Source organism: Cheilinus undulatus, linkage group 14 (assembly GCF_018320785.1).
Source record: "Cheilinus undulatus linkage group 14, ASM1832078v1, whole genome shotgun sequence".
Taxonomy (NCBI): Eukaryota; Metazoa; Chordata; class Actinopteri; order Labriformes; family Labridae; genus Cheilinus; species Cheilinus undulatus.
In genome coordinates, this window is record NC_054878.1 from 32,662,658 (window position 1) to 32,686,503 (window position 23,846).

General features: G+C 37.7%; 1 protein-coding gene and 1 long non-coding RNA gene across 4 annotated transcripts in view; one reads left to right on the top strand and one right to left on the bottom strand.

Annotated features, from left to right (window-relative positions):
- The window catches only part of LOC121521331, a 54,210-nt gene that overhangs the window by 8,936 nt on the left and 21,428 nt on the right, over positions 1-23,846 (top strand). The window lies entirely within an intron of this gene.
- The window catches only part of enpp1 (ectonucleotide pyrophosphatase/phosphodiesterase 1), a 50,258-nt gene continuing 26,466 nt past the window's right edge, over positions 55-23,846 (bottom strand). Inside the window, exons 14-23 of one of the 3 annotated variants that reach the window (XM_041805245.1) lie at positions 22,702-22,771; positions 19,504-19,591; positions 17,640-17,824; positions 17,303-17,342; positions 17,047-17,210; positions 11,882-12,017; positions 9,217-9,291; positions 4,907-5,039; positions 3,289-3,433; positions 55-3,140 (exon numbers count right to left, since the gene is read on the bottom strand). In XM_041805245.1, coding sequence (XP_041661179.1) covers positions 2,988-3,140; positions 3,289-3,433; positions 4,907-5,039; positions 9,217-9,291; positions 11,882-12,017; positions 17,047-17,210; positions 17,303-17,342; positions 17,640-17,824; positions 19,504-19,591; positions 22,702-22,771 — 1,189 coding nt within the window. In that variant the 3' untranslated portion in view covers positions 55-2,987. Of the gene's footprint in view, positions 3,141-3,288; positions 3,434-4,906; positions 5,040-7,098; positions 7,187-9,216; positions 9,292-11,881; positions 12,018-17,046; positions 17,214-17,302; positions 17,343-17,639; positions 17,825-19,503; positions 19,592-22,701; positions 22,772-23,846 lie in introns of those variants that run through there. The other 2 variants (XM_041805244.1, XR_005992844.1) reach the window with 2 other exon arrangements.

The following is a 23,846-nucleotide window of genomic DNA, read 5'->3' on the forward strand; positions in this document are numbered from 1 at the left end:
TTTTGTGTTGCCCCCATTTAAGTTTAATAGAAGAAACAAGCCACATAATCAGTGTTAAAGATTTTTATGAAAGTACATATTGGACCATAGCTGCCATTTCTGACAAAGCTGTAAAAAGGAGCTACTGTACACATTGGAAAAGCCTTAATTTCCACACAGCAGGAAGATAAAATAGATTGAGGGGGAAGTGTGTTGATCCCAGAAATAAATCAGCTGAACACGCAGATAGACACAAACATTTACACACAGCAATGGATGGGTTATGATTTTTTTGAAAACAGGAACAGGTTCTCTTTGTGTCCAGCATGGAAAAAAAATAGTGAAGTTTGGCTGCATCAGAGAGATTTGTGTTGCATTGAGAATGTAATATCAGGACAAAATTGTCAACATCAAATATAAAACTACAAAGAAATGCAAAAAGATGACAAAAAAAAACTAAAATGGGATAGAGAAATGCACTGGCATAAAAAAAAAGAGATGCAAAACAACTACAAGAACAAAATGATGCAAAGTGACATTAAAGATTGCTAAAAATGACTAAAGAAAGATGAAAAACATCTTATGGAGGGACACAAAATTACTTCAAAGAGCAAACAACAAAGTAGAATAAAAAACAACTGTAAGATTCTTGATGACAACAAAAAAGATCCAAGGAGCAAAAATGTTGGATAGATGTAGAAAAGACATTGAATGACTTCAACATGCTGAATGCCAACAAACATACGTAAAGTGGTAACAGCCACAAAGAAATTCAAAAGTACAAACAGAAAACCAAAGTGATGAAATATGGGATGGAGGCATAGATACAGTCAGCATCAAGGGAAACTCCCACAATCTGTCCCATCAGATGCTGAATGGGAGAGCACATTACTAAATCCAATGTTTATGAGCTGCTGTGGTACTCTGCACTACAAATAAACTTAAAAATCTAAATCTTATGCTGTAGTTGCATGGGATTAGTGTTACCTAGGGACCTCTGCTAAGTTGAAATAATGAGATGTCTGTGTTTTTAGTCCTGTGAATTGAATGTGTCTAATTTGTGGAGTAAAAATTTCAGGGGAAATTACCTACCATGTTTCGGCACGCAAATAGGTCTGCAGGTAATACCAATCCAGTGCGAATTGGCATCGCTGTAATTTCGAGCGGTAATTGTTTATCTTTTTAAAGAGCGTCTCTTTTTCCCCTTCTTTCCTGAGCAATAAAATTATAAAGACTGCATAGGAGAATGTTGAAATTTTGACTCAAACAGTATGTGTATAGTGCTTCTCTTTCAATTAATTTCAGCTTATGCGTACATGGCTTCATTTTACTTATTTATTTACACTCTACTCCAATTCTGTGCGTGTTCACCCTCCTCTTCATACACATAGCACTTCTGCTCAGCTTCCTACAGTTTTGCTTTGCATTATGCATATTATTTAGCCATATATATTTAAGCATAACACAATTTAGGTTTTAAAATGTGTTGCTTAACATTTAGTGGTTCGGCTGCAACAGCTGATCTGCGCGAGGAGGGTTGATGCAGATTTGAAACAATCCCAAATTTATAGAGCGCGGAATAACATCAACTGCATCAATTTAATAAAAACCTCATTTAATATAAGAAGTCTCCCTTTCTCATATATTAGCGGGAGGAATGCTCAACTTTCTCTCTCTTCCTCTGTCTGATCAGCTGCAGTAACACAGAGGTGACTTACCCAACCTTGATACGTAATGGAAGAGTTAGGGGAGATATTTCACTGGTTTATTAGTCATAGACAGCTTGCAACATTTCTAAAAATATATAATGGAGAAAAAACATTAAAAACACATGTTGCCCATTGGAAACTCTAGTTATCAGTATAAATAGGGCACATGCAGGAAACATTACCTGCAGAACTTGTTAGCTATTGCATTGGAGTTTAAAACCTGTGTGTTCACGGTATTGTAGGCTCAGAAAAAGGATTCTTTCCCCCCCAACTATGACGCACTGCTGGCTGTATGTATAGGAAAGACTCATAAAAAACATAAACAAAATATGGATGTAAAATTGGCTAAAACACACAAAACACTCACAAAGAGAGACATTAAAAAGACTTATTTATAGAAACTACTCTTTCAGTCTTTGTACCCTCGTCCTCTGTTGGAGGGGCTTAGAAGGTCTGTTAAGTCTTTGTTCACTGGAAAACTAATCTCAGATATCTGCTGCGTTGAACAAAAACATTTTTTTAAATGAACTACAGGGCCGTAGAATTTCATAACCCATCCATACACTGTCTACATACATTTGGAAAAACAAACACTTAAAAGTTGTACAATTTATCAAAATTGCATTTACCAAATTTACAAAATACTAAAATCATCGTTGCTGTATAAAAGAATACAAAAATAAAGTAATTAAACAGAAATGTTCAACACTTTCCTTTTCAAGGAGCAAAACTTATTCTACGTTAATTCTCATGTTTTGAGTTATTCCAACTTCAGCAGCATACTTTCCAGATGCGTGGCAGTAGACGTGACTGTAGTTCGTCATGTTTCATGAAGCACCCAGCCAATAAAAAACACTTTAGTATAAATAAATACTTCTTCAATCAGTATGTTTGTTTTCCCTCTGTTTTGTTTCCAACAAAACTTCCTGTTGGAGAAAAAAATCTTTGGAGCTGGTCAGCAGATGTGTCGGTGTCTTTGGTTTAAAGCTCTGAACTTTAAAAAGTGACAAACTTCACTGAATAAAAACAAAAAAACATGAACGAGACCAAATATATATATACAGCTTCCACACATGTCATAATCAAGCATTTTAGGGTGAATCAAACATATAAAAATAAACCTGGAAGGAACTTGATGTTCAAACAATTAAGGTTTGAACAGAGGAAAATGTTTATAGGTGTGTCACAGGTCAACCCAGGGATGATGGATAATCTGTGTCCACATGGACAGAGGCCTGCTGTGCAGACCAGTATGGCTTCCTTTGGAGGTTAAAGCTACATTTGATCACATCAGTGATGTTACACAGTCTGTAACAAAGTCTTGAGCTGTAGTGTCTCTTCCACTGATATCCTGTCATGGTAGAAGCTCAGGCCAGTCAGAAGCTCGATGTCTCGGACTCGTGCTGCATGGAAGTGAAGCCAGTCCTCCACCCATGCCAAGTCTGACCCATTCTGAGAAAAAGAGAAACAAAAATGAACCAACAAAAGTAACTGAAATTCACAGCTTTGATCATCTTTTCCCCCGTGGGATCAGCAAGTTTCCCCAGAGGCAGAGTGATGTGAAAGATGAGTCAAAGATAAGTTTGGTGGTGTTACTCACAGCACAGCTTTCTGTGTGGTCAGGCCTATGAGGCAGTATGAAGGACTTAGCCTGCAGTGGACCCTCACAGTTACCAGGGCTGAAGGTCGAGTTCCTACAGCTGGTCAGGATGATGAAGAAATGTGTCGGAACAGGAGCCTCGTGCCTGGAGAAACACAAGATCACAGAGTTAAAAAAAAAAAAAAAAGACTGCAACTAGTGGACTTAATTGTCAAACAGAGAGATCAAAATAAAGTTCACAAACTTACCTGATGATTGCATAAGAGTTTTTATTATGTACTTAAAAAGGCTGTACATTAACGCTGTTAACCTCAACTACAAAGAGGCAAAGTTCATCCTCTAAATGAGAAAGGACATATAATTTTTTTGATCCCTTTTACATTTTATAGTATAAAAATACATCTGTAAATCCAGGATTCTGTACTGTAGTAAACTGGTGTAACACTAGAAATCATCAGCAATCAGAGAGACCAGATACAATAAAATTTCCTTTATTTTCATGCTCATGAAAGTTTTAGATTTTGTTTTAGTCTTGCCTTTGGAAGAAATTTAAGTTTTGTGCTAGAGCTTCCAAATGTACACCGGTTCAACTGCTCTTTAACACAAATGTCTAATCAGCCAATCACATAGAAGCAACTTATTTATTAGAGCAAGTAGACATTGTCAAGATGATGAGTTTCAGTTTAAACCAAGCATCAGAATGTGGAAGAAAGGTGATTTAAGTGACTTCTTGATGGTGCCTGGTCTATTTCAATAGACTGCTGATCTGCTGGGATTTTTACACCCAACCATCTCTAGGGCTTACAGAGAATGGTCTGAAAAAGAGAAAATATCCTGTCAATTGCAATTCTCTGTGCTAAGACCTTGTTGATGGCAGAGATCAGAGAAACATGACCAGACTGGACAGTTAAAGTCACTTCAGTCATCTTTTTTCCCTCATTCTGATGCTGGTTGTGAACTTCTGCAGATCATCCTCATCATGTCTACAGTGCGTAAGTGCAACAGTTTCTGCCATGTGATTGGCTTAGTAGATTTTTACATTAATGAGTAGTTAAAACAGGTATACCTAATAAAGTGATCAATGAGTGTATAGCCTCTGTTCTTATGCCATGTTGCAGGAAAAAGACAAAAACAGCGACTTAATTAACCTAACAAATACCTCAGTTTGTCTTGGAATAAAATTGCAGATTTTTGATTGCATAATTGCATAAAACCTGAGTGAGCAGTCTTTTGTATTACTAGAGGCCAAGAACTGGTGGTAAGCTGAAACCTAAAAGGAAGTTTCAAGACTCTGCTATGTCTTCTGTGACCCGGATTAAATGTTGCATAATAAACAGATTAAAATCAGACCTATGTAGCTCACTGTTGACTCATTATAATAATCAGCCAGTTCAATGGAAAATGCTCAAACAGGAAATTTATGTGCAAACGATTTGAAATCTGATTTAGTCCACAAATATGATGATCTGGTGGTTTCCTCTGTCAAATTAAAGAGTCAACCAACACAACTTTAGGTTCAAGAGCTTTAAATTGGTTGTAAAGGAAATCAAATGGCCATATATTAAAGTGTTTGCAGAATTGTCTTGTAGATTTCCAGAAGTCTGAGCTGCTGACTTACCTTGTGATTGCTTTGGGTGCATCAATGTTTCCATCATAGTCTTCATCAAATACTGGCCCACTTATGATGTTTACTCCATTCAGCTGTTGTGAATATTTTGGAAGAAGGACGTCGTGGACATGGGTCCAAACATCTGCCAGGGTCAGAGGATAAGGTTTTAGTTGTCCAATAACAGCACAGTTGATGACAATATAGTCACTCCATAAATGTGTAATAATTTTTAATAATTCTAGAGAAATATTCTCTTAGACTCAAGTGGGCTAACAGTTTCTCTATATTTCCAGTCTTTATGCTCAGCTTTAGTAATTTAATAACAGCCTCCTGCCTCCATTATCTTTCATTTTACTCTCATTTAAAGTCACAGTATGTAAACTCCACTGCCAGGGGGCCCTTAACCAAACCAGTAACACAGAGTCATGAGAAGAAACACTGCTCAGCTCACTTATGCAGTTTACTACTTGAATTGAGGACTGTTCAATATAAAACCATTGTTTTGCGGTTGTGGATGAATTTGACACAAAGAGGCAAAAAAAAAAAAACTGTTAAAAGGGCCCTTCCTGCTTCACACTGCAAGCTACAAAGATACAGATGTTTTGGCTTTTTGCATTTATTTTGATTAGCCAGCAGAAGAGAGACGGGAAATCTGGTGTGTGAGAGAGAGTGGGAGAAGATGTACACAAAACAGGACCAGGAATGGATCCCATGACTTGTGAAGTCTCTGGCTTTGGTATATGAAGTCTTGCTATACCTATTAAGCTTCACTAACACCGAGGATGGCCACTTTGAACAGCCTTTCCCCCTCATTATGTGAAATTCATCCATGAAACAAAAACAGTCTGTTTACAGTTCTATTTATGTCACTTTGCTGTTTTTAATTTACTCTTTGCACCTAATGGAGAGTTTTTATTTTGAGGAAAGAGTCCTCAAAATAAAAAGTGAGCAGCAGAGCTGAACAGTGTTTCAGTTTGACTTGGGAATGTCTAGTGGGACTACAGCATTTTTGGGGGGTTGAGGGTGTTATAAGGGGAATTTGGGTTACAGATTGTGAAGCTGATGGTAGAGCAATTGTTGTCAGTCAGGAGTAAGCAGCAGAAAACATGAATGAGATACAAGAACAGAACAGCAGCTTCCAGTATCAAGTCATGCTTTGTTATGTAGCAGTTTTTGATGTAACATCCAGTGTTTTCTCAGAAAAGTGAATTATTTCATGTCTGTCATAGCAGCTTCTATAAAACATAAACAGTTACAATACAAATCAATATTTTTTTTGGCTTTGACAACTGTTAGAAATATCAGAGGTAATGAAAGTGCTTAACTAAACTTGATATATTGCATAGGAGTAATCATTTTTGAATAAATGTAGATATTTCAGTGCAAGATTTTACATAGTGTATCTTACACTCTGCAGATAAGTTTGTTTCTCTATACTGGATTCATTATAAGTCTACTGTATCATCTATAACAGTGGTCCCCAACCAATTTTTTCTTGGAGCCCCCCATTTGTATTTAAGGCAAAGCCGAGCCCCCCAAAACAAACACAAAAAATGTATCAACATATTGTCGCCAAAAGTCAACATCCATTGAAGTGTTTCACTGATAAAACCCAAAGAAAATGGCTCTACACATGTTTCTCTTACCAAAAGACCATTGTATAAACTGTTCATTAAGTCTTTTATTATCATTTTACTTAACACATGCAAATCTAATGAAAACCTCAGAGCATAGCAAGCCTGAGGTCTCTGGCGCCCCCCCTAGTGGGTACCGGACGCCAGGTTGGGAACCACTGATATATAAAATAACTAATTATCAAAAATCTAATCTAACTCTCAACATGAACACTGTACCAACTGCTTCTATATAAACACAAGGTTTTGTCAAAACCTTGAATGAAAGGATCATGCATATGTCATTCAGTTTTGCACTTGATGTAACCTAAAAAGCATAAATAAATACATAGAGGGAGAACATGGGGTAATGCTAGGCTAGTCATCTCAATTCTTTTAGCTGAATTTTCTTTTAGAGGTTTAGTGCCTCAGATGTTGGCTCCATTTGCTCATGCAATATTATTTTCATATGTTGGTGAACTATGATATTAGTCTCTTTAAACTAAACAGAGTGTACGCACTGTGGCACGCCACCAGGGGGCAGCATATGTTAACTGATTATGGAACAGACTTGCAACATGCACATACTTAAGTGTTTGGTAAGGACAGTATCTTTTCCTCCAGTGGGACCTCATACAAGGGATCTAGAGTTTCCATGAGAATGTGGGTGGCCCCACTGAACAAACAATAAGAGCTGTGAGTGCTCAACATTTTTGAAACATTAATCAATAAATACATTCAACAAGTTTTACAAAAAAAAAAAACCCTTTCCTTTGTTCAGCTGTGCAGACCACAGTATGAAGTAACTAAAAGATGACCGGAACTTGCATTCCATCACATACGACATATTTAGTCTTATAATCCTGTCTGCAAGATTAAACCTAACAGAACTGCCCTTCAACTGTTTGAGCAAAAGAACAAAAGTTATGGAGCACAACAGACAATTAAACCAATCCATTTTCACTTCATTTAGGGACTGAGTCCAAAACTGCTGAGTTTTTTTTTAGGCTGGCAGTGGTCATTTTCTATACTAAACCAATGAAGCCCAGTGTTTTCAGCACTCTGTGTTCTTTGCGTAAATACAACTTAAGCATCTGCTATTTTCTGTGCTCACAGCACTCCTAGCTGTAAAAAGTTGAAAACAACAATGGGGGAGGTCAGACCTATCTGAATTGTCTTTTCAGGGGCACAATTTCCAGGTCTACAGCTCTGCAAATGCCAGGACAGGGTTCCTTTACATGGTTTTCTTGGAGATATTTTCTTACATAAAGGTCAATATCAAGCACACAGAGCTATTTAAAAACAACCTTACAGATACTACAGAAGAAAATAGAAGCCACCTTTACTACCAAGAAAGTAAAGATGCATAATTTTGGATTTTAACTGATATCAGGTTTGCCGATATTCATAAATTAATTTAAGATTATACCAATTTCAATACCTATGTTTAAATGTAGTTCAGACCTGAAGCTTTAACCCTTAAACTCAAATTGAGTTTAAGTATGAACAAAGAAACAAACGTCAGTCCTTAGAACACACTTCAAAGTTTAAATAAGAGGATGAACAAAGAAAAAGACTTCAGCTGACACAAGTGTTGGTCCAGCCTGCTCTTCCTATGCCAAACTTATTTGTACATATGCCCAGCAATTACTTCTGATATATTAGTTTTAAATGGGTTCTCATTCTACCAGGTCATGGTTATCCAAATCTGCATCGAAGGGGCAACAGGACTTGATTGCGGTTCTTGAAGATGTTTCACCTTTCCTTTTGGAGGAGAGGCGAAACGTCTTCAAGAACCTCCATCAAGTCCTGTTGCCCCTTTGACAAGGATTTGGATCGATTGTAAATATCAGGAGAAATTTCTATTTTGCTGCAATCCACCCGCGAAGCACATGGTGGTGCAAATTGCTCCAAATCAAGTCAATCAGAGCCGTTCCACTGCCCACAATTCGTCCCAGAAGCACCACCCTGCTCCACTCTGTTGGAGATCCGTGCCAGGTCTAATTTCAGTGTGATGCTGATATCATACCAATAATATCCTACATCCCTACTAGCAACAATGAACACTGATGAGAAACATTTTGAAACTCAGGTTGTTAGCGCTGTTTTTGTAGATCTGCCCTTGAAATAAAAAAAACAATTCCACTTGGACCCAGTAATGTGTTTTAAGGAGCATAGTCTGGTGAATGACTTCAGCCAGATTACAAACCAAACACAATTTGAAATATCATGGTGTATAAAACTGTTGTCTACAGCAGAATGGCAGAAGACTAACCCTGGAAAACTCTACTTCACCTAACCTTCAATTGACTTACAGAATGAGCTTTACAAGAAAAGTAGATGCATGTAATCACAGCTGTCTCATCCCCAGGCTTTGATTTTGTAAACGTAAGAACCAAAAGTATATCCTACTTTCACAAAATAAGCATTGAAAAGTATAATGTTGAATAAAAATGTCCCATTTGATGTTCTTTTGGAGGAACATTAAAAAAGTGTGACGTAATATCCAGTTATGATCCAAAATTCTTCAGTTCAGCTGGTGATTAAATTATTCAGCTCTCGTTCACTTGAAAAGGTCCCATTCAGTCGGTTAATGAACCCGTCTCACAACTATGGGATTAATTATCACCTTGATTTACTTTAAGAACTCTTTTGGTGCCAGTAAAAAATATGACACAATGATATTATAAAATATTTGTTACTCACCTTTGAATGCAGGGAACATTGGTGCCATGTTGCTTGTGATTAAAGAGTCAGAGTCGTTTCCATCCTCGCTCAGATCTTAAGAGAGAAAATGAGAAGTAGAGTTTTTATGTTGGGTGTGGATATAAACACAAACTGTGTGTTTTCAAAGTCTGTAAAGACGTTAAATGACTGCTGGAGCTAAAAACTTACATCAAATGGAGCCAGAACTTGAAGCCAGTTTTTTCCATACATTTTTGAATCACAATGTATTTGAATGTCAAAATATATACAGAAAAACATTCACACCAATTTTACATTTAGTCCTAGAATTGATCTTTATAGTCCATATTAAGCAATGAAATATGTATGGTAAGTTTTTTTTACTTCACAGAAGACAGTGCTATTAACCTTCATATCTTTGTGTATGAAGTTTCAAAACCATGAAAAAAATTAGCAGTTATCTCTGCTCTTGGATTCTGTGGGTGTGTACCCATTAAATGTGTCAAAGCTACACCCACTTGAGGGAAAGACAGACCTCTTATTACAGCAAAAAAAAGCCCAAAACCTTTTTTTCTTCTGGCTGCAGACCGTACATTTCTGATGGCCATGCTCACAGACCGTTCATCTGAGAAGCCTTATATCTCAGAAAGGAAATGCTACAGTTTCGAGTGCGAGCTGCAGTCACAGGGCGAGACAAACAGTTGTGTGTGTGTGTGTCTGTGTATGTGTATGTGTGACAGAAAGGAGAGACAGTTTGTGTGGGTTTCTGTGAGTGTGGGTCAGTCTGACAACAAGCATGAACGAACTAACGTTAGCTTGTTGAATACATGAGTGATAAATGGTTTTAAGTTATCATAATATCAAAAACTTTAAGAGGCATAGGGTTACCTGTGGCTCCTCTGGGATAAAATAATTGCAAGATGACGTAATAAAAGCAGAATCCCACTATTGGAGTCTTTCATTCAAATCATATCTGCAGGCTGTTGTCATTAGTATGATCTTAAAGTGTTTTAAGTTGTGATAATGTCCTTCCCCCACAGTTTCCAGAAATCCTGGAGGAAACCCTGATGTTTTTTTTGTTCAAAGACATGCAATGTCTCAGATGAACAGTCTGTGAGAGTTTCCATCAGAAATGAATGGACTGCAGCATACTGTTTAAAAAGAACTGCAATTCAGATTATTTTGATCCTGGCATCAAGGAAGGGTGCACATGCAGATTGAAGGCCAAACCAGCACGATAAACAGCACACTATGATATTAAAACCGGATGTAACTCATGATGAAGAAATGCCACATATTCTAAATAACTCAGTGCTTTGCTGCAGCACGCGTGGATGCGATCAGGCACAAATCCTAGTGCATCAATGAACCCCCATTGGGCCCCTCCCTTAAAAAAATTGGACCTGAAAGTAAAAGAAACAACATTGGCAGCTTTTGCCTTAACTTTGCTTAGAGACACATTTCTGATTTGTTTCCCCCATACTTTTAATCATCTTGTTTTTTCAAATCAACAGCCCAAAACCACAATATATACAGTGCTTAACAAATTTATTAGATCACCTGTCTCAGAGACCATCCAGCATCATGAAGTGCTTTAATGCGGACTCTTTCATTTTCAGTGAGCTCTCCACGTTTTACCATTTTGAACAAGAATTAGGGATTTCAAACAGAATTCACCTTTTTATACCCAAATTTGAGCTGGTTCACTGGGCTTCTCTGAGAAGTCAGAAATGAATCAAGCATAACATTCAACCACTAAAACTCATTTTTCTGTTCAGGAATGCAAGTAAATAACTATAATTTGACATATTATTCAAGAAATAATAATGTGCTTTACTTTTTTTTTAATAATTATATTTCAGCATTCAAATTATCATTTGGGTTTTAAGAGCTTCTACATATTGGTATATTAACCATTGCAGAAACATAAAAAATGATTTTGGTTTTAACCAGTTTTTACCAGTGCTGTTAATTTAGGGCAGCTGTGGCATAAACCTTACTTTGGGTGGTGGTCTAATAAATTTGTTAGGCACTGTATATAATCACGTTAAAATCATCTAAAAGTAATACATTTTGGAACATCTGGCAATGAAGAGGATAGTCCAAGCAAGTATTTGGCAGCTTAGCGTGAAAACCTAAAAATGTACCAGTTCCTCTTACGTAAATCTACATCACAAATCAGAAGAAGAGAGAATAAAAGTGTCTGAATTCTGTTCAACTGTTGACTAAATGCTGTTGAAATTGAAACATTTTTGCACTGTAAACCTTATTCCTATTAATCAGATTTAAGTTGATAAAAATGAAAATCAACAACAGAATGCATAATTCAAAGTAGTTATTAGACAACAAATCTTAACCGGAGATAACTTTGGACAAGAGCCACCTGCAAAATAACAAAACTTCATTTTTGAGACTCCAACTTTTTCACAGCTGCCGGGGAGCTTTTTGTTCACACTCTAAGACCGTCACTTCCTTTTTGTGGAGCTACCTGAAGCCTGAATACAGTGAATCTGAGTGTCTTCATTATGTGGGCGGTGGCTCATTCTTTACTGTTGTACTTGTGCATTCCTACATGAGAATGTAGCTCTGAAACACGTCAGCTTGAATTCAACACTCGGCTGGGGACGGACTCCTGCGACCCCCTCCACCACACACTCACACAGACACACACACCACACAGACTCACTGGGGGGGTGCAGCAGGCCGTAGGACAGATTGGGGTTGTCTCTGTAGCGCAGGCACAGCTGGCTGGCGGCTGGTGGGATGCGAATATCAGCACGAACACATGCCTCCGACTCTGGGCTTAGGGGTCGGACTCTGGTCTGTGAGAGAGGAGTGGTGAGAGGAGCAGTGAGTTTGTGGACAGAGAGGAGCACGACTCTGGGCCAGCACAAGCCCGGGTTGTGTAAGATCATTTGGCTTGGTTTTGACTGGCCTGTGTATTTGGGTCAGCAAGGGCATTGCACTGTTTGATTTGCACAGCTCTCTAAAACAATACTAACATGACTCCCCTACACTGTCACAGAAAACAAAACAATCTTACAATTTTGTTAGAGGACAACAAAACTTAACGAATTTAACAGAAACGTTGAGCTCAGAGAAGTGAAGGTGCTGAACATGCAGCAAGAATGTAGAACAAAGAGAATGGGCTTAAGTCTTAAAATTAGGACTTAAAGGTGCAGTATGTAGAGTTTTTCCATTGAAATGTCAAAACTAATTAAAAAATGACTACTCCTATGCTCTTCTATGGCCACGTCAGAGCTGACATGATGAACAGAAAATGTTTATTATTGTTGTAGAAACACTCTATGTTATGTAAGAGACTGCTTCATAAGGAAGTGGAAACTGCTACAGGAAGCTGCTGTTCTGTTGCCTTGTCTCATTCATGTTTTGTGCTGCATCCCCTGACCCCTGGAACATTATGGCCCTACTTGTAATTTCCAGGTTGAGTGGAAACCAGTCTTACTGCTCGGCTCTACACACCTTCCCTGCTTAATTCTCGTTTTGAATTGAGGATTCTGTGTGTTTGTTTTGTTTTTTTTTTGTTTTTTTCACAAAAAAGTAAAGCACTGTTTTGGTTTCATTGATCAATTTTACAAAATGAAGGAGAAAAGATGTTAAAAGTGCTCTACCTGGTTAAGGAAGCTGCTTGAGCTACTTGAGAAAGCATTCTGGGATTGCTTGCAGCGCCAAAACAAGAAATAAGCAGCAGAGGTGGGTGGAGCTGAGCAGTGCGTCTCTACTTGTCATCTTTTGTTATTGTTTTGTTTGAGAGCCCCCTAGAGGCAGATTTTAGATACTGTACGTATACGTTATTTTGCCACTAAACTCATACTCAATCAAATGAGCCAAACTGGCACCCCTGAAGTTAAGTATATATACTTATAATTTCCAGGATTTTAAGGTTCATTTTGGTATTTTCAATTCAAAAACTGTATTCATCTCCATTCTTGTTTTTTTTTTCATTCTGATTGTACAGCTTGGTCTACATATTTAGCTACTGTTAAGGTCAATATCTTGATTGATGGTATACGTATAAAAGTGGACATCAAGCATGTACATTAGGGATGCAACAGTATTAAAATCTCACGGTACGATATCATCATGGTATTAAGGCCACGGTACGGTATTATCATAGCATGGAAAATTAAGTGCCAGGAATGTTCAGGATAAAACACACTAACTGTAATTGAACACAAACAATGGTCTGGCAGTGTCTGCAAACAGTTTTTTGCACGTCCGTCCTGCTTACTCCTCGATCGTTTTTGTTGACTGCAAAACCAAAATGCGTCGATACTTCTGATTTACACTTCGCAGTAGGTTCCATGAGTTTAATTTTTTGGCTCTGCTCCCCCTCCATGCTTTCTGCCATGTCTTCCTATACTGCACAGGGGATCATGGGAGATGTGGTTTGCTTCTCAGACCGGCCCACTCAATAGTGCTAGAAAAAACTACACAAGTGGGAGTACTCCAAGTTCTTCTTCTCCTTTTTATTTCCGGCAGTGTAGACGCTGCAAGGCGTATTACTGCCCTGCGAGTTCTTGTTCGATACCGTCACATGCCACGGTATTATTGCGAGAATTTTGAAACGGCGATACTGCGATATTTACAATATTGTTACATCCCTAATGTACATAAAAAATTGAAATATACAGAAGGAGCATATGACTTTGCTTAAGACTGACCGAGAATAAATTGACCATTGCACTTAAAGTGCATAAGGCAGATGGTAAAGTGCTATAGTTCTAATGTGCTAATGTATTGCCCATGATCATGGATGTGATTAAGGAAATTGCACATTTGCCCTTGGCCTGTTTATTTAAAGTGTATATGTAATTGCACATAGACCTATTGGACAGAACCTGCATATACAGACGGGCCTGTGCAAGTACTATTGCACAGGGATAGCATATATAAGTGTATCCATGCATGAAATACTGCACAGAAGATTTATACATAGCTACATTCAAGTATGTACAGTCATGGACGAAAGTATTGGCACCCCTGGAATTTTTCCAGAAAATACACTATTTCTCCCAGAAATTGTTGCAATTACAAATGTTTTTGGTATACACTTGTTTATTTCCTTTATGTGCATTGGAACAACACAAAAAAAATCAGAAGAAAAAAAGCCAAAATTGACATAATTTCACACAAAACTCAAAAATGGGCCAGACAAAATTATTGGCACTCTTTTAAAACTGTGGGTAAATCATTTTATTTTAAGCATGTGATGCTCATTTAAACTCACCTGTCGCAGTAACAGGTGCTGGCAATCTAGAAATTACACCTGATGGCAGTTAGAATGTATAAAAGTTGACTCAACCTTTGTGTTGTGTGCCTGTATGTGTCACACCAAGCACGGAGAAGAGAAAGAAGAGCCCAGAATTGTCTGAGGACTTAAGAAGCAAAATTGTGGAAAAATACGAACAATCTCAAGGTTACAAGACCATCTCCAGAGATCTTGAAATTCCCTTGTCCACTGTGAGTAATATAATCAAGAAGTTTATAACCATGGAACTGTGGCTAATCTCCCTGGATATGGACGGAAGAGAAAAATTGACTAAAGAATGCAACGCAGGATAGGGTGGAATGGAGGATAAACATCCTCAGTCAACGTCCACACAAATTCAGGCTGTCCTGCAGACTCAGGGTGCAAAAGTGTCAGCTTGGACCATATGTCATCATCTGAATGAAATGAAGCGCTATGGCAAGAGACCGAGGAGAACCCCACTGCTGACAAAGAGACATAAAAAAGCAAGACTGGAGTTTGCAAAAATGTACCTGAGTAAGCCTCAATCCTTCTGGGAGAACATGTTGTGGAAAGATGAGACTACGGTAGAGCTTTTTGGAAAAGCACGTCATTCTACCATTCACAGAAAATAGAATGAAGCCTACAAAGAAAAGACAGTACCTACAGTCAAACATGGTGGAGGTTCAAAGATGTTTTGGGGTTGTTTTGCTGCCTCTGGCACTGGTTGCCTTGACTGTGTGTAAGGCGTCATGAAATCTGGTGACTATCAAAAGATTTTGGGCCGCAATGTAGGGCCTATTGTCAGAAAGCTGGGTCTGCGTCAGAGGTCATGGGTGTTCCAGCAGAACAATGACCCAAAACATACCTCAAAAAGCACCAAAAAATGGTTGGAGACAAAGTGCTGGAGAGTTCTGAGGTGGCCAGCAATGAGTCCAGATCTAAATCCCATTGAACACCTATGGAGAGATCGCAAAACTTGAAGGGGGCCTTCAAATCTGAGAGACCTGGAGCAGTTTTCAAAAAAAGAGTGGTCCAAAATTTCAGTTCAGTGTAAGAAGCTTGTTGATGGTTATAGGAAGCAACTGGTTTCAGTTATTTTTTCCCAAGGGTGTGCAACCAAATATAAAGTTGAGGGTACCAACAATTTTGTCCGGCCCATTTTTGAGTTTTTTGTGAAATTATATCAATTTTGGCTTTTTCTTCTGCTTTTTAGTGTTGTTCTAATGCACATAAAGGAAATAAACAAATGTATACCAAAAACATTTGTAATTGCAACAATTTCTGGGAGAAATGGTGTTTTTCTGGAAAAATTCCAGGGGTGCCAATACTTGTGTCCATGACTGTATGCATAGAAGTAATGCTACTTTTACTCTTGTCATATGATTGTGTAAATATACAAGTCATAACAGAATTGCTGAATGAAGATGTTATCACCATTAAAACCACATATTAGGTATCCACCTATTTATTTGCATCTATTTGTTCATTTATTTTACAGGGACAGTGCTTATTAATTAAAATTTCTGTAAATGTGCCAGAGTTAGCCAAAAAGCTTATTCCATCTGCAGTCCCTAGCCAGATATTAAATTTGGCTCCTCAAAAAATACAGAATATTACAAGAAAAGGTTGGAGAAGAAAAACAAACGTTTGTTCATGCTTGTTGTCAGGTAAGTAGCCACAGTCACAAAAAACATAGAACATGCATGAAAATCATGAAGCAGCATAAGCAATTGTTAAAAAAATACAAGCAGCATGTCATATCATGAGTTTTCCTGTAATTTTCACCCCTAACTAAAAAGTCCAAAATGTTAAAATTGGTCCAGTAGGGATGCTGGTTTAGCTCAATTGGTAGAGCTGGCTCCCCACATCTACAGGCTACAATCTTACTAAACAATTCACCTTAGCTGTGGAACAGCCTGGAAAAGGTTGCAACAGTAGAACCATTAAAGATGCTCATTATTACCACCGACCTAGTCGGACTGTCAGTGGCCTTAGCTGTAGCTTTGCAGCCACTGCAACTATTTGTGAAGATGCTATGACAGACAATCTTTGGGAACAATTACAAAATCTTGAGTCCAGCTGTACACTAAAAAGCTTTGTTGTAACGTTGAGTAATTGTTAAAATTAAAGTTTTTTGTGGGTGAGTAAGTGGTTTGGACTTATTACAGCATGCATCTTTATGAAATAGGCAAAATAATCCAATCCAAAAGATGATTCTTTCAAACCAAAATGAGCATAGTGGATACAGTGTAACCCATATTTAGTTTGTACTGTATTTGGAAATATTTGAATGAAAACAAATCTACATCGCCACTTGCTCCATCATTGAGACAGAATGGTGTAAACTCTCCCAGGAATGTTTCACTCTCCCTGAGGTCATGATTTACACTAAAGCCTGACCGCATAATGAGAAAGACAAGAAGAGTTTGAGCCAACACGAACACAGAAGATGAGTAACAGCTGTGCAGAGATCCAGATACTAAACAACCTCTTCCAGTCTCCTGCCAAACCAAAACCTCAGAAGAAATTCATTTGGGGGGAACTTAACCAAACAGCTATGTTTAGAGATAAAAGACAGCTCCAAGCAGCAGGCTCACCAGAGGATGGACGGTGTACGACACCCAGAGGGGCATCAGCCGATCTCTGCTGTAACCGTTGAGGTAGTCCGAGTGGTGGAGGAGACAGAAAGAGGTGTCTGGTTGGATGACTGTGGGAGTGCCAAAGGGATGGTGGAGGCGACGTAAGGCAGCTTTAACACCAGCTGCTGAGAGAGAAAATGTAAAAACATCACATTAGAATTTCTTTTTTTTTTCTTTTTTTTTAATTACAAATGGGAAGATAGTGAATACTTACTATAATTATTTATCAGGAGCCGTATGTTCATAGAAGTCTCCTGAAAAAACAAAACAAAAAAACACTTGATTAACATGCACAAATGTTACAAAGTGTCTAACATTAAGTATTTGCACATCTCTTAGCCTCTGCATCTTAAATAGTACACATTTGATGAACAGGCATGACTTCAAGAAAAATTATGCAATTGCTTTAAGCTTAGCCACAAGAGGAGAAATTGTTGCTAACAAGACTAAGAGACTACCTCTAATAAAAGTCACTGAGCTTTTTTAAAATCTTTTTATAGAAGCATGACTTTAAAAAAAGTGCCTAACTACAATAACTTTTTGGTACATACCATTTCCTTGGTTTGGGACAAACAGGTACATTGCAGATCATCAGCAGGGACTGGATCACTGGCCTCACATGGTATGTCATGGGAGAGCTGTGCGGGGTGAACTGGCAGGTGGACAGGATGCTTCAAAAGGTGGTTCAGACTTCCATGAGTTCCATTGTTTGGAGCGGGACGAATGCCAAGGAGGTCTGGAAGAGGAAGTGAGGGATATAATGTAAAAAATGCCCTTAAATAATGCAAAAAGTTACTTAATGCTGTGTTTAAGGGAAACTATCTTTTTAAAATCTTTTTTTCTGCTTGATTCAGGCTATTATGAATAAAAAAGGCAAAATGTGTTGTTCTTCCAGCATACCACTATTTAAAGTAGACCAGAAAATTACAGGCTTTTTAAAGTTTAGTTTTAGAAACTACAGTATGAACACAAACGTTTTTGGTGTAGAGGAGTTAATGGACGGAATGCATGAAAAGTTGTATGACTGACTTGACTATTTAGCTGTGTTTATTTAAGAATCATTTACCAATTGATTTGCCTGGTGAAAAATAGAGGCTGGAAAATCCATCTGCTTTGCAGATAGAGTTGCTCATTACAAGTCCACTGATTTTTGATAGACAAATGCAAAAAGCTTAATGTTTTGTACTGAGCTGAAGAGTGTTTCTCTCTCATTACATACACTGTATAAAAAGACACATAACCTTTTTTTCTAACTGTCTGATATTAAATGAGAATAAACTTTTCCTGGTTTAGGTCAGTTAGGATTTCCAATATTGTTTCTATTTGCTAGATGCCAGAACAATGAGAGAATTTTTTAGATATTTGTTTAATTACTTTCTTCAAAGTCAGAAGTTTACATACATTGCAGTATTTGGTAACATTGCTTTTACACGGGATGACTTGGGTCCACAGTTCTCTTCCTGATTTCTTTGGATTTTACCATGATGTCACACAAGGTAGCAGTGTGCTTGAGGTGTGCCTACAGTTTGCTCAGATGTTGTCAATTAACCAATCAGAAGCTTCCAAAGCCATGACATCATCATCTGGGCTTTCCCAAATTGTTTAAAGACATATTCATCTTAGTATATGTAAACTTCTGACTTTGAAGAAAGTAATAAAACACCTCTAAAAAAGTACCTCTGTCATTATTCTGGCCTAAACCAGGAAAAGTTTAGTCTGATTTAATGTCAGACAGTGAGAAAAATAGATTATGTGTCTTTTTATACAGTGTATGTAAACTTCTGGTTTCCACTGTCAATGGTGATACAATATTAGTAAGTAAACCCTGTAGGATGCTAATTAAACTGAAATCACTATTCAGTATGACAAGTTTTGTGCTTTAGTGGTGTGCTTGCAATTTAGCTGGTTCTAAGAGCTGGCTCGTTTATGTGAAAGACATGAGCTGGCCACCATTTCAGAGCTGTTTCTTTGCTCGTGATTAATAAAAAGGTACCAAATGAAAAGCATTTGGGAAGCTGACAAACTGACACAAGTAAGATCATAGTCCACTGTGCCAAACCATGCCAAACTGAACTGCACCTAACCAGACAGCATGGAGGAAATGCACCATTATAGAAACCTTTAATTATTTTAGTTTAATCTGCATGTCTAAGTGAAACGTGAAACATGTATAAGAGTACTTAACGAGGGTAAGTGTGAAAAGCTTCAGTGTGTCTTGGCTCAACTAATACAAAGAAATCTCCCCTGGTTCCAGGTAACCTGATTTGAGGACAACACCTCAGGTCGAGAGAGTTCTTTGCATATGAGGAAGCTTAGTCCAAGTATGTCAAACCAAACCTTTAAATACTGGCAGAATACACAGATTAAATAGAGGCAGGAGGATAAAGTAACGTTTATATAAACAAAGCAGCTTACCACACATGAGGTTATATATTTCAATGCTCTCAAAAGGAGGCACAACAGTTTTTTCTTTAAAGCCTGGACCGTAGCCGATGAAGATTGCCTGGAGAAAGTAAAAAGACGTTGAGATACTGAGAGTCATTCATTGTTTTGGGAACATTTCTAGGTACAAAAAAGAGCACAGTGCACCATCCTTACAAAACACTACCCAACAGTTTCCTAAATGGACATCTTTACTAAAATACCCTCTGCAAATAACAAGTTAAACTCTAAATACCATCATTGGGCCACACGCAAATATTTGAAGTGACCCAAGGCGGTGCTATTACTTCATGTATTCTTGAAAATGTGAGTAATGGATGACTTGGACAGAAATGGTCTGGGTGATATTTGTAGATCTTAACAGGTGGGTCTATTTCCAGCACACTTGGCTCTATTTCTCTACTGTGTTAGCAGGACAGATCCATTTGTAGAACTGTTGGCTTTTTAAACTCACTGAGCAGAGGCTAATTATACAGAGTTAAATTCCAGTGTAACCCACATCCAGAAACATGCTGGGACGTATTGTGACGACAAACATGAGGGTGGCAGACATAATCAAACTCCATCCTAAACAGAGGATGTGTAGGTGGAGAGCCTCATATAACAAGTATCATTACTGAACTGGAGTAGAGTTCAAAGTTTAAAAGAACTTCTCTTATTCGTTCTGAGCCTGATGTAAATAAAGAGGAAAAACTTAAACCACTTTCATTTACACACTATAGATCTCTGCCTTCTGAAGGCCACATTTAGCCCTGTTTACTATAACAACACTCTGTGAGGTCAAGGCTAAACCACTGATTTCAAGGCTTAGATGGTACAAAAATCATCTTAATATATTTTAGCTGCATGGTGATACACAATATATACCTTACCCTATGTTTTCTTTGGAGTAGTGACAAGTGGGTGTCATAGTATCAGAATTACATACTTTGATATGATTCTAGTTAAAATCAAATGATATTGAACCTGTTTTAAAAATTTAAAAATAGCACAGATACTCCTGCACACTGTCTAAATCACACAAAAACTTAGAAACTCCCTTAGGTTGAGGTTGTTAACAACTGTCAAGCTCTAACCACTTTCCAAATGTTGCTCATGTATTTGTGCAGTTTATACAGTTTTAACAATCTAACTTGCAATTATTGGTAATTAAAAAAAAAGAAGAAATAACGCGGTATTGGGTTTTAAGAACGATCCTTTTTTGCTGTTGTATTAATAAACAGTGCATTCAGAAAGGATTTAGACCCCTTAACTTTGTAAAATGTTGTTATTGCCTATTTGCACTCAGTACCTGCACCATAATGACAAGGGGAAAACAGAATTTTAGACGTTTTATTTTTTTATGCAGATTTCTTAGAAATTAAAACTGAAAATCCACATTGACACAAGTATTCAGACCATTCGCAAGAAGAACTCCAAATTTAGCTCAGGTGCCTCCCATTTCTCTAGATGCTTGCTGAGATTTTTCTACACCTTCACTTGATTCCACCTGTGTTAAATTAAAATGACTGGACATGATTTGGAAAGACACACACCTCTCTATAGACAGCCTCAAAGCTGACAATGCATATCAGAGCAAAAACCAAGCCATGAGATCAAAGGAACGGCCTGCAGAGTTTAGAGAGAGGATTGTTGCAAGGTACAGATCTTGGGAAGGCTAAAAAAATGTTGCACCAAAAGTTTCTAAGAGCATAGTTGCCTCCATAATTCTCAAAAAGAAGATGTTTGGCACAGCCAGGACTTTTCCAAGGGCTGGTCACCTGCCAAACTGAGCAGTCAGAAGAGAAAGGTCTTATTAGGAGAGGTGACCAAGAACCCAATGGTCACTCTGACTGAGCTCCAAAGTCCTGTGTGGAGATGGGACAAAGATCCAGAAGGAAAACCATCACTGCAGCCCTCCACTGATATGGACTTTATGAAAGGAGTGGCTCCTCAGTGCAAAGCAAATGAAAGCCTGCTTAGAGTAAAAAAAAAGACAAACAAACAGGTGGGCAAGGGATGAGTGGTGCCGGTTTTTCTTAAGACATAACGTCTTGAATTGAAGCCAAACAGTTCAATCTTGGTTTCATCACACTAGAAAATCTTGTTTCTCACAGTCTGAGTGTCCTTTTGGTGCTTTTGACCAAACCCAGAGTGGATTTTCATGTTATTTTGCACTGAGAAGAAGCTTCTGTCTAGCCGCTCTGCAATTAAACCCAGATTGGTGGAGGGCTGTGATGATGGTTGTTCTTCTGGAACTTTGTGCCATCTCCACACAGGATCTCTGAAGCTCAGTCAGAGTGAACATCAGGTTATTGGCCACCTCTCTTAATAAGGCCCTTCACCTCTCATTGCTCTGCTCAGTTTGATGAGTCACCAGCTGTTGGAAGAGTCCTGGTTGTGTCAAACTGCTTCCTTTTGAGAATTATGGAGGTGACTTTGCTCTTGGAAGCCTTCAGACTGATGTTTCAGTTTTTCATATTTAATTAATTTGCAAAACTTCCTGAAATGTGTTTTCAGTTTGTCACTATGGTGTACTGAGTGTAGATAAATGAGAGACAAAAATATTTTTTTGACTGTAGCATCAGGCTGTAACTTTTTCAACAAATTTTAAAAAAGTGTAGGGGGTCTGAATACTTTATGAATGCTCTACAAATGCTGCTAACAAAATAAAATTAAACTATGTTTCCCTAGTAAGACAAAATATTTAAAACATATATTGTGGTCAATAAGTATATTACCGTTATTGGTTACCACTGTAAACAATGTTTATACCAAGCATCGGTGTATGAAGAAATCAGCTGCTATTGCAAAAATAAATGAATAAATAACTCAAACGACCTCTGAAGATGAGATATACTAATTTAACTATTTGAGGTTGCTTTCAAAACATTTTGAATTTTGGTAAAAACGTAAAAGGGTTTGGAGAACAACTTCTTATATTTGGCACTGCACATACTAAAGTAAGCATGGTTTTCCAACAAAATAAGCCACGGATTCCATAATCATTCAGAACAGAAAGCTCTGTACCTTACATGACATCAGCAAGCAAAGCAAACAAACAAGTTTTGTCAGACTAAATGTTTTCCTTTAAATGTCAGAGCGTTATTTCACTTCCTGATGTTTCAGTCAAACTGGACATGATAAACATTCATCGTGTCCATTAAAACAAACATATCTTTCCTTCCTGACCTGCATGTTGGTGAAGAGGTTATCTGAGCCATGGAATCCGCCCATGCAGTACTTAAGCTCCTTTCTGTTACTGTTGAGATAAAGAGAAAAACAATTTATTTTAGGGGTAAAAATAAATAGAAATGAATGATGGAAATCCAAGTTACACAATTCTGGTGGTTAATTATGTGTTTTAATCTTATTTTGAAGAAATCATTCAATTAAAAACAAACCAATTTCAGGTTAAACTAAAGATTGAGTTGTATCAAACTGCATCTTCATCCAAGTAAACTGGGCTCTGCAGCCTGAAACAATTTTCCATGATTATACGGTTCCTCTCCATCAAAGAGGTTGGACAACTCCTCTCCAGCTTACCATGCTTCAGTCATTATGAAAGATTGCTCACACTAATTATTGTAAATGTTTTAACTTCTGTGTGGTCCAAGAAACTTCATCATCAGATACTTCATCAGTGTTTATGACACCAGCTGTGCTGCACTATAACTCATCTAAGACTTTTAAACTCAAGGGCAGTTATTAGAAGTATCTCCTGCATCTTACTCTAAACTTTACCACAGTCCACTGTACTCTTTTTTTTTTTAACCTTAATTTACAGTCATGGACGAAAGTATTGGCACCCCTGGAATTTTTCCAAAAAACACACTATTGCTCCCAGAAATTGTTGCAGTTACAATTGTTTTTGGTATACATGTGTTTATTTCCTTTATGTGCATTGGAAGAACACAAAAAATCCAAATAAAAAAGACAAAATTGACATAATTTTACACAAAACTCAAAAAATGGGCGGACAAAATTATTGGCACCCTCAACTTAATATTTGGTTGCACACCCTTGGCAAACAAAAATAAATGAAACCAATCTCTTCCTGTAACCATCAACAAGCTTCTTACACCTCTCAACTGGTATTTTGGACCACTCTTCTTTTTGAAAACTGCTCCAGGTCTCTCAGATTTGAAGGGTGTCTTCTTGCAACAGCAGTTTTGAGATCTCTTCATAGGTGTTCAAGGGGATTTAGATCCAGACTCATTGCTGGCCACTTCAGAACTCTCCAGCGCTTTTTCCAACCTTTTCCTTTTTTTTTTTTTTTTAACTTTCTTTTTATTTATTTTCATAAAAAAGAAAAACAACAAAAAACTTTACAACAC